This window comes from Mesoplodon bidens, assembly GCF_964165515.1.
Source record: "Mesoplodon bidens genome assembly, chromosome: 2".
Classification (NCBI taxonomy): domain Eukaryota; kingdom Metazoa; phylum Chordata; class Mammalia; order Artiodactyla; family Ziphiidae; genus Mesoplodon; species Mesoplodon bidens.
In genome coordinates this window covers 169,012,299-169,033,610 of record NC_138177.1, presented here as the reverse complement: position 1 = coordinate 169,033,610, position 21,312 = coordinate 169,012,299, and the positions used below count along the sequence as shown (strand labels likewise).

General features: G+C 42.0%; 1 protein-coding gene across 2 annotated transcripts in view; it reads right to left on the bottom strand.

Moving 5' to 3' along the window:
• LUZP1 (leucine zipper protein 1) overlaps positions 1-21,312 on the bottom strand; it is an 81,605-nt gene that overhangs the window by 5,866 nt on the left and 54,427 nt on the right. For both annotated transcript variants that reach the window (XM_081224450.1, XM_081224449.1), the window contains one exon: positions 52-3,227. In XM_081224450.1, the coding sequence (XP_081080576.1) occupies positions 52-3,108 (3,057 nt within the window). In that variant the 5' untranslated portion in view covers positions 3,109-3,227. The remainder of the gene's footprint in view (positions 1-51; positions 3,228-21,312) is intronic.

Below are 21,312 nucleotides of genomic sequence, written 5' to 3'. Positions count from 1 at the left end.
AAAGGGGAAACTGGAAGGAGAACAAGAGAGAGGGAAAGAAGTGGGACTTACCATGCCTGCTAAGTGGTTCCAGGCTTCAGCCGTGACAGCATCTCCTACCCGACTCCGACGAGTGAGCACCTCTGACACGGTGAGGCTGCTTTGGGTCCTTCTGGAGGAGAGCTCGGGGGCATCCCCTGAGTTGCCTACCCTTCGAGTGCCCTGCTCAGAAAGGTATGAGCTGGGCTGTTCAAGGTCCGAATAGTCTGTGGAAGATCTCTGGATATAGGTGTTGGTAGATTCCACATTTTTACCTATTCGAGTTGGGGGGTCTTCTAAAGAGTTCAAGTCTCGCCTACTCTTCCAGGCATTTCTCACAGTAACGTGTCTGGCATCTGAAGAGCCCACTTCTAAAGGGCCACTATGGCTTTTCCACCTGATTGTCTCCGCTGTGGGTGCATGGCTATTCCTCTCCACAGGATCTGATGGCTTGATTATAATGCTGCTCCGAGAGACCACCGTTTCTGGCCTGTTCTTCGGGGCCCCATCTCCCATTCTTTCAGCTTCTGTGAACTGCAGGGTGATGTCATGTTTGTGAATGGAGAGCTCAAAGGGGGAGTTGACATGGTTACTAACCGACGTGAGCTCTGGTGGCCCAACCTGGATGTTGCTGGTGGATGTGTGCCTCTCCCGCGGGGCCTCGCCTAGAGTGGCTCTCGGGCTGCTGCTGTCAGAGGGGTAGATAGTTATACTGCTTGTCACTTTGCTTGGCCCTGGTTTGGAAGTAGACTTCTGTTTTTCCAATGTGGCCTCGGTTCCAGATCCTCCCATGACTTTTTTCACATCCTTATCAATAATGACAGGTTTGATGATGGCTCTAGATCGCAAGGCCTCTCTGGGGCTAAAGGGCCGCTGGCTTTTTACCCCGGCACCATTGGCCTCTGGGAGCTCCACGGCATTGGTGGAGCCTCTGACAGCTTTCCCAGATTCATTTTCTGTTCCCACATCTTTATCATTCTCGAAGAGGGAGGTTCTAAGTCCCCCTCGGGGTTTGGCTTTTTCTCTAGAGTTGGGCTGTTGCTTGGGCTCTGGAGTAATGGTTGTGTTTACCAATTTGGCAGTAACAAGAGACACCATGTCCATATCGTCATCTGAGTCTGGCTTCTCTCTGCCACTGGATTTGATGACTCGACACCTCAGGGCCTCATGCTGACTACTGTCTTCCATCACAACTGCTATGGGTTGATCAACTCCTTCTTTATTTGGGGTTGAAAAGCCCTGAAGGATGTTCTCTTGGCTTCTGGAGCTATAAGGATACTTTGATAAAGGTGGAGCCTTGGAATTTGGGAAACTGGTATCAGCCTCTGGGCCGTTGGCAGCCTTTTTCCCCTTAGAGAGCCCTTCTGAGGAAGATCTAGATGTTGCCAGAGCTCCCATGGCCTTAGAACTGCCAGAGTCTGCAGCCTGAGTTATTTGACTTCCATTGCCAGGCACCTGCCCCCTCTTGCCAAAGAGGGCCTCAGTGGAGGTGTCAGAAGCCTTGTCACCTCTCCCTGATACGTCATTGGGAACAGATCCATGGGTGGTATCACTAAATGTTCGTGTCGTCTTCTCTACTTTCCCCTTCAGCCCACTCTCAGTACCTGGCTTGGGAGTGCCCTTCCAAGCTTTATTGTGCTCCTGAGCAGCTGGCGGGTAGCGGCTAAGCACTGACGGCTGTTCCCTGGACTTCTTCCCTTCACTCTGAGAGGAGCCAGATGCGAATCGATCTTCAGTTCTCTTTGTCTCCTGAGTCCCACTGTCTGCACCTGCCCCTGTGTTGGAAGCTTTGGCTGCCCTCCTGTTGGTAAAGCTGGGAGAGGAAACCTGCCTGTTGCTCAGAGGATAGTTTTCATTGTTGAGAACAAATTCCCTGTTTCGGTGCCTTTCCCGCTTATGCTGAGGGGACAGTTCCCGGGGTGTGTGCTTGGACACAGGTGCCTCATTCCCGTGCCCTCTAAACTTAGTCCTCTCATGCCTGCCTTTGCTGGACAGGAAAGCATCTTCCCCTTCTACCTCCCCGTTCTCTAATTCTTTCTGTTTCTTGATTTGTAGCTTTATCTCCTCCAGCTGGCTGGCTAAGAGTTTGTTTTTATTTTGTTCACTTAGGTAATTATCCTGAAGGTCATTATTTTTGGCCCTCATTTTCTTAAGCTCTTCCTCCAAAGATTCAAAATGTTTGATCTGTGTCTTAAGTTTCTCAATCTCTTGGGTAAGGTCTTTTACTTTGTTGTCTTCCTGATTTCGGTTCTTTTCATTTTCTGATTTGTTTCTTGTTTCATTCTCTACCTGCTTTAGATAGTCCAGAGTTCCCTTCCTTCTTGATTCTTTGGATGGCAGTGTGGAAGAGATACCATCCTCAATTCGTAGGTCATTCCTTTCCAGAAGATTAGAAGCATTCCTTGCATAATCTCGGTTCACTTTTTTGTTCTGTTCCAATTTTTGAGTGAGCTCTTTTATCAGTTTCTCGTTTTCTTTCTCCTTTTCATTCAAGTATTTTCTCTCACTTACAAAGGTCAGAGTTAATGATTTCAGCTTTTCTAACTCTGACACTAAACTCTGCTCAGTTTTATCCAGCCGGTCCTCAGAAGATTCTAGTTCTTTCACTTTGACCCTGAGCATTTCCAGCTCAGAGGAGATTTTCTTTGTCAGGTTTCTCTCCTCATTCAGGCTCAAACACAGTTGGGTACAGTCATTCTTACTCCTGCTAAAGGCCTCCTCTAGCTTCTCCAGTTCAGCCATTCGTTTCTGAAGCCGCTCAATCTCGGATTTTAGCTCCCGGGTGAGGTTTTCCTCCTCTTCGAGTTTCTCCTTCATCTGCTGACAGAGATCCTCTGCTCTCTTAATTTCCTCATCTTTGCCTTCGATTCTCAGCACTCGCTGACGCAGCACTTCAATCTCAGCCAACATGCTCGAGTTGCTGCCTTCCGCCTGAATCACCTTGTCCTGGAGATCCAGGAGCTCATCCTCTGCTTTCTGGAGGTTTTTTGTGGCTTCCTCCAACTCATCAAGACGGCGGCTTAGACTCTGTAACTTAAACCGCAGGTGGCGGCTGGAAGCAGTATCCTTGTAGCTTGTAAATTCAGCCATGTCTACTGCCAGCCAATGTGGGCTCCTAGAGGCACCCAGTTACACTCGAGGGGATGAGAAACGGTTACCTTTCTCTTGGCATCCACAACCTTCTTTGGCAGCTGGAGATCATTATCAGTCTACAGAAGAAAAGCAGAAAGCATGTCAGGCAGCAAATCTAAAATCTCCACTTCAGCTCCCAGTTGTAAAGAGTTCCCATATGTAATTCTTGTGCCTAGAACATGGCAGGTGTTGAAATTTGTTGAATGACTGAATTTGACTAAACCTGCAGGAAAACACTGTTTCTTTATGGCTGATACCTAGTTTCACCCTAATGAAGAATGCCACCAATGGCAGCATGGCAAAAAGACACAGAAAAATGCCTCATTTACATGACCAACTGTTCGATATTCAGGAAGCAAAGTCCAACCCAAGAAGGATAAAAATAAAATCTGCACCTAGAAGCATCATAAGGATATAGCAGAATACCACAAGATATTTTAAAAGCAGTAAGGGGGGCGGGGAGCAAATATTCTGTGAAGAAATAACAACTGAACTGGATTCTCAGCAGAAACTTTTAAGTGGACGTCAAGAAGATAAAAGACATGATAACATCTTTAAAAGTTCTAAGAGAAAATAACTGTAACCTAGAAGTAAATCTCCTAGAAGTAAATACCAAGAGAAACTATGAAAGAAAGATATAATTAGTCAGAAACACTTTAAGAACAAATAAAAGGAAAATAAAAATTTAAGTGTTTACCACTGAAAAAACTACTGATAGACGAACTTCAGAATACAGAAACTGATCATTTAAAGAAGGCATTAGATGCAAGAAGGGAAAGAAATTAACCCAAACAAGCACTGATTCAGTTAAACAATAAAAATCAATTAGGGAGGGGCTTCCCTGGTGGCGCAGTGGTTGAGAGTCCGCCTGCCGATGCAGGGGACACGGGTTCGTGCCCCGGTCCGGGAGGATCCCACATGCTGCAGAGCGGCTGGGCCCGTGAGCCATGGCCGCTGAGCCTGCACGTCCGGAGCCTGTGCTCCGCAACGGGAGAGGCCACAACAGTGAGAGGCCCACGTACCGCAAAAAAAAAAAAAAAATCAATTAGGGATTGGTTTTATCCTGCTCCTTCTTCCCAGAGTGGAACTGAAACACTAAACAATAATAACAGGTAAATCATAAAGAGAGAAATCAGAATTCAAGTGTTCTTAGAATATTATATTCTTTGCGAAGAGGATAGTGTTATTATAACTAACTTTAGACCTTGTTAAGAATAGATATTAAAAAAAAAAAGAATAGATATTAATCATATATCTGATAAGGCATTAATAAGCAGAATATATAAAGAACTTCTACAACTTAACAATGAAAAAGAACCTGATTTAAAAATGGGAAAAGGACTTGAATAGACATTTCTCCAAAGATGATATCCAAGGACGACTACTATCAAAAAACAAAAAGTGTACAGATGTGGAGAACTGGAACCCTTGTACACTGTTGGTGGGAAAATGCTATAGCTACTATGGAAAAACATGATGGTGGTTCCTCAAAAAATTAAAAACTAATTACCATATGATCCAGCAATTCCACTTCTGGATATATATCCAAAAAATGAAAGAATGATCTCAGAGGCATGTTTGCATACCTGTTTTTTTTAATTTTTCTTTTGGCCACACCGTGCAGCTTACAGGATCTTACTTCCCCAACCAGGGATCGAACCCAGGACCCTTGCAGTGGAAGCACAGAGTCCTAACCACTGGACTGACTGCCAGGGAAGTCCCCATACCTATGTTCATAGCAGCATTTTCACAAGAGCCAAAAGGTGGAAGCAACCTAAATGTCCATCAGTGGATGAATGGATACACAAAATGTGGTTTATACATACAATGAAATGTTATTCAATCTTAAAAAGGAAGGAAATTCTGATGCTTCAACATGGATGCACCTTGAGGACATTGTACTAAGTGAAATAATCCAGTCACAAAAGACAAATACTATATGATTTCACTTATATGAGGTATCTGGAATAGTCAAATTCATAGAAACAAAGTAGAATGGTGATGGCCAGAGGCTGAGGGAAAGAGGAAATAGGGACTTGTTGTTCAATGGGTATAGAGTTCCAGTTCTGCAAGATAAAAAATGTTCCAGAGATTGGTTGGACAACAGTGTGTATATATACTTAACACTACTAAAAAAGTGTACATTTAAAAATGGTTAAGATGATACATTTTATGTTATGCATTTTTTGCCAAAATAAAAAATAATTTTTAAAAACGTTAAGGCACAGAAGAAGTAAAATACATAGAGATGGTAGCGTATACTTTCAGTTTCTGGTCCAGCATGTAAGGAGCTTTCTAAATTCATCACTTCTTCCTAACAAGTAAAAAGCTGAACAAACAAAATCAACAACTCTTCTTAGATCCATCAGAGAACTGAGGTTACAGAGAAAACTGCTTCCCCCAAAGTTAAACAGACAAGTGGATACAGAGAACACAATTTACCAGAGCAGAAATGCAGCAGTAGAAACCTCCACGGGAACTAATACCAGGGTAGGAAAACCTAAACTTCAACTGACAAACTTCTCGAGGCTCAGGGTGGACAACTTTGGGAGTCAAAAACAACAGGGGGTGTCTCAGTCTTAGGTGGGGGATGCACCACACTTTGTGAGCTTTACCTCCAGGAGCTGTACCAGGTTCCCACAGTGAAGATGGGAAAAAAATCCCCTCATGCTTCCAGCTGGAGGAGGGTAAATTAACCATTTTGAAACCAGGGTCTAACCTATTAGAGTCTTATCCGAGCCTAACTAATCTGGGGGAAGGAAAATACCCAACTCCAGCTACCTCTAACTTTCTACATGGCGGAAGGAATATGCCCAACTCCAGCCATCCTGTACCACCTAGGGGATGGGGTAGGGAGAAGGGTGGCACGTAGGACCTGACACTGAGAAGAACTTGTGAAATTCATAGCCCAGGGGCCCAGGCTTACTAAAAAACTGAGACCTAATCATGGGACAATAGGATACTTCCCCTTCCCCAACACTGTACCACAACATCACTAAAGGCCTTGCCTAAGTTATTTTTACCCAGGACATCATGTCCAGCTTGCAACAAAAAATTACAAGGCATACTAAAAGACAAAAACATAGTTTAAAGAAACAGAGCAAGCATCAGAACCAGACTCAGATATGGAAGAGCTGTTAGAATTATTAGACAGAAATTCAAAACGACTATGATTAATATGCTAAAGACTCTAACAGAAAAATTAGACAACATGCAAGAACATATGGGTAATGTAAGAAAAGAAATAGAAATTATAGAAAAGAATCAAAAAGAAACGTTAGAGATCAAAAACACCAACAGAAATGAAAAATGCCTTTGTCTCATTAGTAAACTAGACACAGCTGGTAAAGAATCTCTGAGCTTGAGGATATGTCAGCAGAAACTTCTAAACCTGAAAAGCAAAGAGAAAGAATGACTGCAAAAAAAATGGAATAGAATATCCAAGAAGTGTGGGATAACTACAAGAAGTGTAACACAAGCGTAATGGGAATACCAGAAGAAGAAAGGAAGAGAAGAAAAATTTGAAGCAATAATGACAGAATTTCCCCAAATTAATGTCAGCACCAAACCACAGATTCAGGAAGCTCTGAACACCAAGCAGGATAAATGCTAAAAGAAAAACAAAAACAAAAACACTGAGGCATATCATATTCACACTACAGAAAATCAAAGATAAAGGAAAAATCCTGAAAGAACCCAGAGGAAAAAAACACCTTACCTACAGAGGAACAAAGGTAAGAATTAACATCTTCTCAGAAATCATGCGAGTGACAAGACAGTAGAGTGAAACGTTGACAGAAAAACACCACCAATCTAGACTGCTGTACCCTACAAAATTATCCTTCAAAAGTGAAGGAGACGGGGCTTCCCTGGTGGCGCAGTGGTTGAGAGTCCGCCTGCCGATGCAGGGGACACGGGTTCGTGCCCCGGTCCGGGAAGATCCCACATGCCGCGGAGCGGCTAGGCCCGTAAGCCACGGCCACTGAGCCTGCGCGTCCGGAGCCTGTGCTCCACAATGGGAGAGGCCACAACAGTGAGAGGCCCGCGTACCGCAAAAAAAAAAAAAAAAAAAGTTGTGGGGTGTAGCAAACGCAATGCTTGGAGGCAAATTTATAGCACTGAATGAATGTATTAGTAAAGAATGAAGATCTACAATCAATAATTCCTATCTTAGGGAACTAGAAAAAAGAAGAACAAATTAAAACCAAAGTAAGCTGAAGAAAAGAAATAATAAAAATTAGAGTAGAAATCAATAAAACTGAAAACAAAATCAATAGAGAAAAAAAATCAATGAAACCAAAAGCTGGTTCTTTGAAAATATCAATAAAATCAATCAGCCTCTTGCCAGGCTAACTAAGAAAAAAAAGAAAACACAAATTACTAATAACCCAATGCAGGGGGCCCAGGTTTGATCCCTGGTCAGGGAACTAGATCCCACATGCATGCTGCAACTAAGAGTTCGCATGCCACAACTAAGGAGCCCACCTGCCCCAACTAAGACCTGGCACAACCAAATAAATAAATATTTTTTTAAAAAAAGAAATGAAAGAGGGACATCACTACAGATCCCATGGACCCTAACAGGATAATAAAGGAATATTATGAATAACTCTATGCACACAAACTTGATAGCTTAGATGAAATCAATTTCTTGAAAGACACAATCTACCAAAACTCACACAAGAAGAAAAAGACAATAGACCTGTATCTATTAAATAAATTGAATCAATATTTAATAACCTTGCAAATAGAAAGCACCAGGCCCATCATTTCACTGACGAAATTATACCAAGAAATTATACCAAGTACCTACAACCTCTTCCAAAAATAGAAGCAAAGGGAATACTTCCTAACTTGTCCTTTGATGCCACATTACATTAACAACAAAAGCAAAGACATTACAAGAAAAGAAAACTACAGCCCAATATCTCTCGTGAACACAGATGCAAAAATCCCTATGAAATATTAGTAAATGAAATCCAACACTGTATAAAAATAATTATACACCATAACTAAGTGTGATTTGTCCCAGGTATGCAGGGCTGGTTCAGTATTCAAAAGTCAATAAATGAAATCCACCACACTGACAGGTTAAAGAAGAAAAATCACATGATCATATTAATAGATGCAAAAAAGCACTTGACAAAATTCAATACCCATTCATAATAAAAAGTCAGCAAACTAGGAACAGAGGGGAACCTCCTCAACTTGATAAAGAACATCTACAAAAAACCCTACAGATAACATCATACCTAATTGTGGGAAGTCCAAAGCTTTGTCGCTAAGATCAAGAACAAGGCAAGGATGTCCCCTCCTATCACAGCTTCTCAAAATTTACTGAAGTCCTAGCTAACACAGTAAGACAAGAAAAGAGAAGAAAAGGTATACTGATAGGGAAAGAAGAAATAAAACTGTCTTTGTTCACAGATGACATGACTGTCTTATGTAGAAAATCCAAATGAATCAACAAAAAAACTCCTGGAACTAATAAGCAATTATAACTATAGCAAGGTTGCAGGATATAAATAAGGTTAACATACAAAAGTTAATCAATTTCCTGTATATACCAGCAATGAACATGTGGAATTCAAAATTGAAAACACAATACCCTTTGTATTAGCACCTCCTAAAATGAAATACACAGGTATAAATCTCACAATATGTACAAGATCTATATGAAGAAAACCACAAAACTCTGATGAAGAACTAAATAAATAAAAAGATATTCCATGTTCGTGGATTCTAACACTCAATATTACCCAAATTCAGTTCTTCCCAATTTGACCTCTAGATTCAATGCAATCTCAATCAAAATCCCAGCAAGTTATTTTGTGGATATAGACAAATGGATTCTAAAATTTGCATGGAGAGGCAAAAGACCCAGTACAGCCAATGCTATATTGAAGAACAACAGAGTTGGAGAACTGATGCTACCCAACTTCAAGACTCACTATAAAAGCTACAATATTCAAGACTGTGTGATACTGGTGAGAGAAAAGACAAATAGATTAATGGAACAGAACAGAGAGCCCAGATATAGACCCACAGAAATATGGTCACCTGATCTTTGACAAAGATGCAAGGGCAATACAACAGAAAGACAGTCCTTTCAACAAATGGTGCTAGAACAAATTGGACATTCACGTGCAAAACTATCAATATAGACACAGACCTTACACCCTTCACAAACACTAACTTGAAATGCGTCACAGCCCTAAATGTAATACATAAAACACCTAGAAGATATCATAAGGAGAATACCTAGTGACCCTGGGTTTGGCTGTGACTTGTTAGATACAACACCAAAGGTACAATTCATGAAAGGAGTAATTGATAAAATGAACTTCATTAAAATTAAAAACTGCTCTGCAAAAGACAATGTCAAGAGAATGAGAAGACAAGCCACAGACTGAAGGAAAAAGAACTTGCAAAGGACACGTCTGATAACAATACGAAAATCTGATTTTAAAATGGGCCAAATACCTTAACAGCCACTTCACTAAAGAAGATCTACAGGTGGCAAATAAGCTTATGAAAAGATGCTCCAACATCACCTGTCATCAGGGAAATGCAAATTTAAAGTTACCACCACACCAAATGCTAGTAAGGATGTGAACAACAGGAATTCTTGCTAGTGAAGATGCAAAATGGTACAGCCACTTTTAGAAGACAGTTCGGTGGTTTCTTAAAAAACTAAACATACTCAGCCATGTGATGCAGCAATAGCACAGATAAGATGCAAACTATCATATACAGAATGGATAAACAACAAGGTCCGACTGTATAGCTCAGGGAACTATATTCAATATCCTGGGATAAACCATATATATATGTAACTGAATCACTTTGCTGTACATCAGAAACTAACACAACATTGTAAATCAACTATACTTCAATAAGACAAATTTTTAAAAATAATATTACAAAAACAACAAAAAAAGCACAGATAGTTCATCTATGGTAAGAGGCAGGAAGGCAGAGTATATGGGTACCAGTGTTAGTGGGTAGGTAGGAAGGAAGGTGTGGTGGTAATAGTCTAATAAAGTTCTCTCCTGACTGTTTTTGCTTTTTCACTGAAGTAGAAAGCAAGATCATCATCTTAAAATGATGACAAGGGCAGGGGGTAGAGTAGTACAGGTTTCAGAAATGGTCATCTAGGTGAATGGAAAATAGAATGATTGCCAGGCAACATTAAGGGCCCACTTGAAATTCATGGTTATGATTTAAAGTGAAAACCAATCAGCAAGGTTGTATTTTTATATTCAGTCTTGTTCTGCTGGCCAGATGAAGGCACAGAGGAGAGAGGGAATTGGACTGAAAACAGGGTTGGAAGTTTGCAAATGTAACAAAGCAAGAAAAGAGAGAGGAAATTATAGGTGTGCACAAGGGAGCTTCAGTAAAGAGAAACACGAACATCAAGAACATGTGAAGAACAGTGCAAATGTAATAGGGGCAATGAATTGAAGGTACCAATGAGGACTGAAGGATTGTTGGAGTCAGGATACTAGGAGGAATGAGCTTGAAAGACAGGAGACGGTAATCAGAGAGGGACCTCAGGGAATTGAAATTATCAAGGAGTTGCAGTAATTGATAATGTCAAGAACTAAGGTATGAATAGGCGAGCACAGAGGATGATTTTCAGGGCAGTAAAACTACTCTGTATGATACTATAATGGTGGATACATGTCATTATACATTTGTCCAAATTCACAGGATGTACAACACCAAGAGTGAACCCGAATGCAAACTGTGGACTTTGGGTGAACATGATGTGTGTGGAGGTTCATCAACTGTAACAAATGTACATGGGAGATGTTGATAATGGGGGGGAACCTGAGGAGGGAAATGGACAGGGGGTATATGGGAAATTGCTGTAAATCGAAAACTGCTCCAAAAAAGCAGTCTTAACTTTTTGAAAGTTAAAAAACTAAAGTATGATTCTGGGAATGCTAGGTACAGAGAGAGGTGAGATCACTGGAAGAGAGAAATACTGAGAGGCAAAGGTGTTGCAAGGATTCCTGAAGTGTACATTGAAAGCCCACAAATTAACAGGACTAGTGCTGCAAATAGTGACATTAAACAAGAAACAATAGTCATCTAGAAATGAGAGGCGGTGACCCTGGGGTTCAATATGACAGCAACAATAAGGGCACTGGGTGATGCAGTCTGATATTACATTTAAACCTAGGAGAAAGGATGGAGGGAACAAGGTCTGAGCCGTAAGAAAAAAACATCCTCCATCTGAGAGAAAAATGGACTCAACAATGATCCCATGAGAAAGCTCAGGGTAAAAGAGAAACAACCTGGGGCTTCCCAGGTGGCGCAGTGGTTGAGAGTCCGCCTGCCGATGCAGGGGACACAGGTTCGTGCCCCGGTCCGGGACGATCCCACATGCCGCAGAGCGGCTAGGCCCGTGAGCCATGGCCGCTGAGCCTGCGCGTCCGGAGCCTGTGCTCCGCAACGGGAGAAGCCACAACAGTGAGAGGCCCGCGTACCGCAAAAAAAAAAAAAAAAAAAAGAAACAACCTCAAGCAGGATTTGAGGAGATGCTAAATGCCACTTCTCTCCAACCCCAAGATCTCCTCCATCAATTGCACTTAAAACCTAGAGCCACCAGGTGGAGCCCATGCTCAGCTTTTAAGAAACACCAAGGCCTCCACGGTGTTGGAAATAACAGGGCCTGCCTCCCTCCTTCAGCCTCTCCATCGCCCAGCTCCCTGACTATTCTTCCCTCTCCACCACTCGGCTTCTCTGGGTACTGTCTTTCTGTCTTCTCACCTGTGCCTCCTTTGGTCTCCCCTCCTCCTCCTTTTTCCAGCTTACAGGCTTCCTCATTCCCAAAAATGGAGAGGAAAAAAAACCCCTACATTTATATATTATTTATAAGAAAGAAACCTTTTCCCTTATTCCCATCTACTTTTCCTAGACACAAAAAGAAACTTGTTTTTGGCCTTTTGCCTAGTGGTACAGTAAAACAAAAAAAAATTCTTAACTACCTTTTTTTTTTTTTTTTTTTTTTTTTGCGGTACGCGGGCCTCTCACTGTTGTGGCCTCTCCCGTTGCGGAGCATAGGCTCTGGATGCGCAGGCTCAGTGGCCAGTAGCAGGCTCAGTAGCCGCTCCATGGCATGTGGGATCTTCCCGGACCAGGGCACGAACCCGTGTCCCCTGCATCGGCAGGCGGACTCTCAACCACTGCGCCACCAGGGAAGCTTCTTAACTACCAATTTTATACACAGGGTGGAGGGGATGGGGGATTGAACTAAGTAGGAGCCATAAACCACTTTTAAATGAGTAGATACAAAAGATCTGTACTGGTATAGCAGTTATTGGAGGACAAATGATATATGATGCTTCTATAATACAAAGAGCTTTAAACAGCTTATCCTCATAAGTATGCTAGACAGTCATTAAATTGTATACTTTAAAGAGAGGAACTTTATGATACATAAATTATATCTTAAGCTGTTTAAAAACAAAAAAAACAAAAAAAACAGCTTACCCCAAACTGAAACATTCTCCTCAACAAGTCTTATTTATACTACATAAACAAATCTCTTTTTTAGAGAGGAAAATGTTAAACTTAAGTACAGCCCCATCTATAAATTATATTTCTGAATTAGTAGAGTCCAGGAATTACACTGCTTTTTTATTCATTTGGCTTTTAGTGCCAATTTTATATGTTCTGTTCAAGACTCTGATATGAATCAACCAGGGTAGCACAAGGAATGAAAAAGCGAAACTCACTGAATATACAGCAAATACTTACTGAAATGTATAGAGAAGAGAGTTATCACACGCCACTACTCAAAATCCTTTAAAGGGCCTTATTGCTCAGGACAAAGCCCACGCTCCCCACACGGCACGTGAAGTCCTCACGATCCGCCCTGCCTACCCCTTCAGCCTCGTCTTCAAACACCGCGTAGCTCTACACTCTCGACGTTCCACAAACCTTGCACTCTCTCTCACCTCCAGGCTTTCACTAGCTTGATAATACTTCCTTCTCATTTTTTCAAATCCCACCTTAGGCAGAACGTTCTCCTGGAAGCTCCTGGAGCACCTCCTTCCTGAAACCCTAGGCTAGATCAGGGTGCCTCTTTTTTGAACTTTAGTCTGCTGTATTGGTCCCATCACAGCACTTATCACAATGTATTCAAGTTTTATTTACTCATTTTATCTCTCCAACTTGTTTCTTTTTCACCACTGTATTCTCAGCACCCAGCAGGAAGCCTAGCACATAAATTAATGCTTAAAATTCGATGAATGAATTGGGCTGAATGAGCCCCCTAATTATTAAATGGCTGGTCAGCCCTTTGGCACTAACCATTAACAGAAAATAATAAAAATGATGTCGAGGAGCTACTTACTCATGGATTACAATGGAGAAAACAACTGACAATAACAGATACAGCCAGCACAGATATCAGGTGCCGTGGTAATGCTCTGAAAGGTCTCGTCCCAAGCCCCAGGCCACTTGCACAGTGCTTCTCCCAGTTGGACAATGACCCATCTGGCTTTCAGGTCTATGCCATGGAAATATGACATAAATACCCAAAAACCACACCACTCATAGAGGTTCTAATTATTGGAGCAAGTGTTGAAGCAGAAAATATTTCTGGATCTTCTTCCACTCCTTAGAATGGGATTTCATAGCCAAAACACAGCTAAAAGATCATTTAGTCCACTGACTTTCAAACCAGACTGAGCAAACCCCTTCCAGAGTCACCTGGGAAAAGAGAGCAGGGGCGAAGGTCTGAGCAGGCTGACTCAGGCTCCCTCTCTCACTCAGTCAACCAAAGCAACTGATTTCAGCTTCTTAACATATTGGTCTTCCCCAAATGACTGTCACGAAAGAGTTCTACTGCTTTTATTTAAAATAAAACTGCCTGTTTGGCCCAGTCCCCTTATTTTAAAAATGAAGGAACTGAGACTCAATATTTCTCCAGCAACTTAGCAAAGCCAAGGACTTTAGTCTCCTGACTCTACCCAGGACTCTTCCCATTGTGTAAAAGCACTTCCCTACAAATTCTTGAGCATTTTTACAAAGTGAGGCATTCTGATTATACATAGACCAATAAAAACAGAAAGGTATGAAGGGAACAAATAAAGGACAACCCCAAATTGAGCATGACTATACTACAGACAATATAGTAAGGACTTTAAGTACATGCTTTCTCTAGGAATCCCAGATCTATCTACTTGAACAAATTACTTCTCTGAGGTTTTCTCATCCATACAAAGACAACATGTAATCCCCCGGCATGTAAAGCACTTAGCAAAATGCGTTGCACATAAGTCACAACAAACAGTAGCTATTACTATTATTCTACTCAGCCTTCACAATAACCTTATGGGATCAGTACCCTCAAACTTGCCCAAGGTCACACAGCTAGTAAGGACAGCCAGATGGTGAACCCAAGTCTAGTTCCAAAGACCATATTCCTTTAAGAATGCTACCCTGTTTGGCCAACTCATTGATCTTCTCCATGTCTCAGACCCTTCCTCTGAAAAAATAAAAGAATATCAACCCCACCTACCTCCCAGCAAAAGTTAAAGTCAGCAAAAGCTCTCTGAAAAGTCCTGTGCATACCTAAGGTAAGTTTCACTAGGCAGAATCCTCCTAAAAAGAGAGACTCACTAAAATCAGCCCTTCTACCCAGGGTAAATAAGGAAATGGATCGAAAATGAGGTTAGAGTTTCACTTATCTCTGACCTTTTGGCCCTAAGCACAGCCAGAGAAAGAAATGCTTTGCCACCTCCAGGGCCATCCACAAAGGGAACAGACAGATGCCTCTCTTTCCAGTCTTCTGCATTCCCCATCAAGTATGTTTATCCAGGTAAAATGCATTTATTTAGTAGACATCTATGGAACATCTATAATGCACCCAGCATCTTGCCAAGTGCTAGAGAGAGATCATTAAGACCCAACCCTTGCCTTCAAGGAATCAGAAAGCTAGAACCAATTATAAAATAAGAATAAAGAGGGGCTTCCCTGGTGGCGCAGTGGTTGATAGTCCTCCTGCCAATGCAGGGGACACGGGTTCATGCCCCAGTCCGGGAAGATCCCACGTGCCACGGAGCGGCTGGGCCCGTGAGCCATGGCCGCTGAGCCTGCGCGTCCAGAGCCTGTGCTCCGCAATGGGAGAGGCCGCAGCAGTGAGAAGCCCGCATACCGCAAAAAAAAAAAAAAAAAAAGAATAAAGAGGCCTCTCTGACTTCCCTGGTGGCGCAATGGTTAAGAATCTGCCTGCCAATGCGGGGGACATGAGTTTGAGCCCTGGTCCGGGAGGATCCCACGTGCCGCGGAGGAAATAGGCCCGTGCGCCACAACTACTGAGCCTGCGCTCTACAGCCCACAAGCCACAACTACTGAGCCCCAATGCCACAACTACTGAAGCCCGTGCACCTAGAGCCCGTGCTCCACAACAAGAGAACCACCACAATGAGAAGCCCATGCACCACAACGAAGAGTAGCCCCCGCTCACTGCAACTAGAGAAAGCCCATGCACAGCAACGAAGACCCAATGCAGCCAAAAATAAAATCAATAAAAACAAATAAATAAACACATTTATTTTAAAAATAAATAAATATGTGCACCTGAAAAAAAAAACATTAACTATATTAGGTGACATTGCTAAAATCACTTATCATTTCTAGTAACTGTTGCAGATTCCTTGAGATTTTCTACATATATGGTATGTCTTCTGCAAATAATGACTATTTAGCCTTTTCCTTTCCAAATTGTGAGACACTTATTTTCCCCAAATACAATGTTGAAGTAAAATGATGAGAGTGGACATACTGCTTTGCTATTGACCTTGGGTGGGGGAAGGATTCAGTATTTCAGTGTTACTTATAATGTTTACTAGAGGTTTTCTGGTAAATGTCATTCATCAGATTGAGGACGTACCTTTTCATTTCTAATTAGCTGATTTTTCTTTTCTTTTTAATCATGTAGGGTGTGGAATTTTATCCAATGGTTTTCTTTTGCATCAACTTAAATGATCATGTTGATTTTCTCCTTTATTCAATTAATATTGTGAATTAAAGTGATTTTTTGAAATGTTAAACCAACCTTGCATTCACAGGATAAACCAAACTTGATTATGTGTTATTATGTTTTTATATGTTGCTGGATTTATTTCCTAATATTTTTATTATATATGTTTTATAAAAGCTTTATTGAGGTATAAGTGAGAAATAAAAATTATATATATATATTAAAAAAGAGGCCTCCCTGACCATCTCACAAAACATAGCACCCACTCTTCTGCTCTGTCCTCTTACCCTGCTTCTTTTCACTTAGTACATTTCACCACCTGATGTATATACACTAGAAGCTCAGAAGAAGTGATTAATTGTACCCAAGAGTGGGGTCTGGGAAGGAAATTGTTTATATTAAGCCTCAGAAATCATGGGAAAGTGAAGAAAGGGACGAGTAGTCCATTCTTTAATGCCAACTTCCTCCCCCCGCCCAACACACACACCAGTGTCTAACTCAGTTCCAACTCATACTAGAAAGATACATCACTGACTGTCTCTCATTCAGACCTCCTTTCTGCCAAAGGTCTTGAACCCAGTTCCAAGTGGCCCTATCCAGCATTTTGGAGGCTGGCTCTTTTTCCTGTCCTAGTGGGCCAGGAAGGTCTGAAATAGTACAGAATCAAACTTGCCCTGCCCTTTCCCCCAACACAGCTGCCATGATTCACTTCCTGTTCCCAACAGTCATTTAAAGTAGGGAATCAGCAAACTTTTTCTGTCAAGTTTGATAGTATCCATATAAGTATACAACTTAGTTTGATAGCAAATATTTTAGGCTTTGTAAGGCCTAAGGTCTCTGTCCCAACGACTCAACTCTGCCATTGTAGTGTGAAGCAGCCACACACAATACATAAGCAAGTGACATGGCTGTGTTTCAACTAAACTTTATTTACAAAAATAGGCAGTGGGCCTGTGGACCACAGTTTGCCAGTCCCTGATCTAAAGGAAAATGGGAAAACTATTTTAAAGCAGCTTCCTCCTGACAATTTCTAGTTACCTGTCTTAAAACCTTCAGCTGTCCACATCTCACCAGCACTTCTTGTTTCCATTTTATTTCTGGACTTAAATGATTTTTCCCAGAATCACAAATTCATGTATTTTAGATATGCAAACCTCAGGGTTGGGAGCCCAACTAGTATGTAGAGATTCTCCAGGTTGGAAAGGATTTAGAGATCACCTGATCCAACTTCCCACTCAATGAAGAAATTATCTAGCAAGTAGTCATTCAGCTCCTATTCAATGACAGGAAGGGTACTCATTTCCTCCCAAGGGAGCTCATTTCATCTTCGGACAGCTCTAAGCTAAGATATTCTACTTGTTTCTTCTTAGCACATTTTACCACTTAACTGCTTGAGAATTTATTTACCGTGTGACTCTTTTTACTAGATTGTAAGATCTATGAGATCAGAAACATGTTTTTTTGTATTTGCAGCTGTTTTTTACTGCTGTGTCTCCAGCACTTGGCACAGTGGTACATAAAGGGTATAAAGTAATCGTTTACAGGGAGGAAGGAAGGGAGGGCAGGCAAACAAAACAATGCTGCATTTCGGGAACTTTAAGTAACTCAGCAGTACTGACATGACAGGCACAGGGGGAGGAGGAGAGCAGGTAACTGATATGGTTGAGTGCAACAGAGAAGCCCTTGAAATCTCACAGCAAGTGCAGAGGCTGAGGTGGTCGTGTCTGAGGACCAAGTTTAGAATTCCCCCTTTCTCCCTTTTCCTCTTCCTTCCAAGCCTCCCCTGCACCATTCTGATGGTGATCATCTGTCACTGCAGTTTTCTGAAGCCTCTTCAAACAGGCTCTCCCCCAACAAAAAGTGCACAGCCCTAAAACCTCTAGAGTATCCCCCCTTACCCACGGGGGATATGTTTCAAGACCCCTGGTGGATGCCTGAAACCACACACAGTACAGAACCCTATATGTATTATGTTTTCTCCTAGACAGTTAACCCTTGAACAATGTGAGGGTTAGGGGCAACGACCTTCCGAGCACTCAAAAGCCATGTATAACTTACACTTGGCCCTTCATATAGGTAGTTCCTCCACACATGCAGTTCCTCTGTATCCTGAGTTCTGAGTCCGTAGATTCAACCAACTGCAGATCGTGTTGTACTGTAGTACTTACTATTGAAAAACATTTGCATATAAATGGACCCGAACAGTTCAAACCCACGTTGTTCAAGGGTCAACTGGACAAAAGGACGGAGCAAGATTTCATCACGCTACTCAGAAGAGCATGCAATTCAAAACTTATAAATTGTTTATTTCTGAAATTTTTCATTTAATATTTTTGGTTGATTGGTCCATCTTAAGCTTACATTATTTACCTTTTTTTTTTCATTTCAACTTGAAAGTTAGTTTCAATCAATAGTTTCAATTGTCTAAATATTTTCTACACCTTCCAGTTTATAAGCATTCACTCACTATTTATTAATCTAACAGGCATGTCTCTTCTGTATCTTCATCCAAATTGATTTTCAAATTGTTAAACAAAATATAACCAAGAACAGCCCTCCAGAATGCCACTAAAAACAACCCCTCTAGATAACCATCAATCCATTAATCAGTACTTGTATATCACTTGCATGCAAGCCAGCCCCAAATTTTCTTTGTCTTGGGATCACATGAGAAAATGTTATCTAATTTTAGCACTAAGACATATTACCTTTGTAGCATATTCCTGATCCCCCAGCCTAAGAACCTTTTCAAAAATGAATTGCCCTAATATACATCAAAGTGCTATATATATAGTAATTACCCCTGGATGGTATGATTTTTTTCCTTTATTTTCTAATATTTCAATAACAAACTTGTACTGATTTTACAGTTTAAGTAAAATCATGGCAGAACTTAAAGAAAAAAAAGTTATCAGTTAGCTTGAGTTACTCTTAGTGACTTCTACGGTCATCCCTGTGTTCTTATCCTTTGCTCAATCAGGTTTAGAATTTTACCAGAGATCACTGTCAAGTTTCCAATGATACCCTCGAGCCCATGTGACCTAGAGGTTAACTCCAGATAAATCAAACATCAGAGAGAATTAGAATTTGGCTCTGCCTTCAAAAAATATATGTCCAGGGCTTCCCTGGTGGCGCAGTGGTTGAGAGTCCGCCTGCCGATGCAGGGGACACGGGTTCGTGCCCCGGTCTGGGAAGATCCCACATGCCGCAGAGCGGCTAGGCCCGTGAGCCATGGCTGCTGAGCCTGCGCATCCGGAGCCTGTGCTCTGCAAGGGGAGAGGCCACAACAGTGAGAGGCCCGCCTACCGCAAAAAAAAAAAAAAAAAAAAAAAATATATATATATATATATATATATGTCCAGAAACCATTCCTTTCTGGCAACACAGCACTGCCACCCTAGTCTGAGCCACCATCATCCCTGCCCTAACTACTGACAGAAGGCAAAAGCTTCCTACCTGGTCTCCCTGCTTCCGCCGATGCCCACTTTTCCCCACCTTCCACAGTCTATTCCCCAAGAGCAAACAGAGTAAAGCCTTTTAAAATGTAAGTCAAATCATGTCTCTGCTCTGCTGTCCCCTCCCCAGTGGCTCCCATCTCGCTCAGAATAAAACGCACTCCAGGGACTTCCCTGGTGGTCCAGTGGTTAAGAATCCGTCTTGCAATGCAGGGGATGCTGGTTCGATCCCTGGTCAGGGAATTAAGATCCCACATGTCGCAGGGCAACTAAGCCCACACACCACAACTACAGAGCCCATGAGCTCTGGAGCCAGAGTGCCACAACGAGAGAGAAGCCCATGCGCCACAACTGGAGAGAAGCCCATGCGCCACAACTGGAGAGAAGCCCACGCACTGCAACGAAGAGCCTGCACACCGCAACATAAGATCCTGTGTGCTAGAACTGAGACCCAATGCAGCAAACAAACAAACAAACAAACAAATAAATATTTTTTAAAATAAATAAAATCCACTCCAAAGGTCTTACCCCCGCTCTCAGGCCCTAGGTGATCTGAGTCCCATTACTTCTCTGCTCTCACCCGCTACTGCTCTTTCCCGACTACTCCACTCCAGCACACTGGCGGCCCTGTCGGTCCTTGGACAGAACAAGTCACACTCATACCTCAGGGCTTTTACACTTGCTGTTCCCTCTGCCTGGGATGCTTCTCTCCCAGGTATCTCCCTGGGTGTGTTCCTCACTTCTTTCAGATCTTGGCTTAAAATATCGCCTCATCAGAGGCCTTCCCTGATGACCTTACATAAAGTAACAATCTCTCAGCTCCCCACCACTTCCTATTACCACCTTACCCTGCTGTTGTTCTTCTGAGCAACTATCACCTATGGGTGTTGTTTATTTATCTACTTATTTATTTATATCTAGCTATGCATTTTTTAAAATATTTCTACCCATTAGAATATTATCCTTGAGAACAAGGATTTTTTCCTGTTTTGTTTAAGGCTGGACACTTAGCTCCAAGAACCGTGCTAGGCACGTGGTAAGTGGTACCATCAGAACATAAGTCCCAGTACATAGCAAAACACTCTATGTATAAGAGGTATGTGTAATAAATTTTGTTGATGAAAATGATTACTGCCCCCTCCCAAACTGACCAAGTATATTGAAAAAACATTGGTGCTCCAATAAAGAGAGACTAAAGTACCCTCAGAAAGATCAATGAACAAATGAATACTGGCTGCCACTCCACCCAACCAAAAATGAATTTCATTACCTACCCAGTTCCCTGGGGCAGGAAAAATGCTCCAGCGAAAGGAACAGAACAAGAATCCTGAACCAATGAACAGGGCAAGAATTTGCCTCGAAGTTTCCCACTCCCTCAAGAAGAGCCTGTCCCAAACTATGCCTGTTTCCAGGAGGGGTTCCCATGAGAGTGAGAGGTCTTGCTAAGATTCCTTTCCTATGTTCAATCACTCCTACGCCTAGAACCCATTTCCCAGACTCATTCTCTGGTTGCCCCATTGCTCTTCCTTCCCAGAGAACCTTGTTCTAACTATTATACAGCTACCACTGGTGACCAAGACCACTAGGTCCTCTGGCCACTCACTGCTCCAGTTTCTTCTATTTCATTAGTTCTCTCCACTGCCTCAGTCAACAACACCAATAAGATACTGGCATACACAATCCGGAAAGGGCTAGGAAAGGGAACTA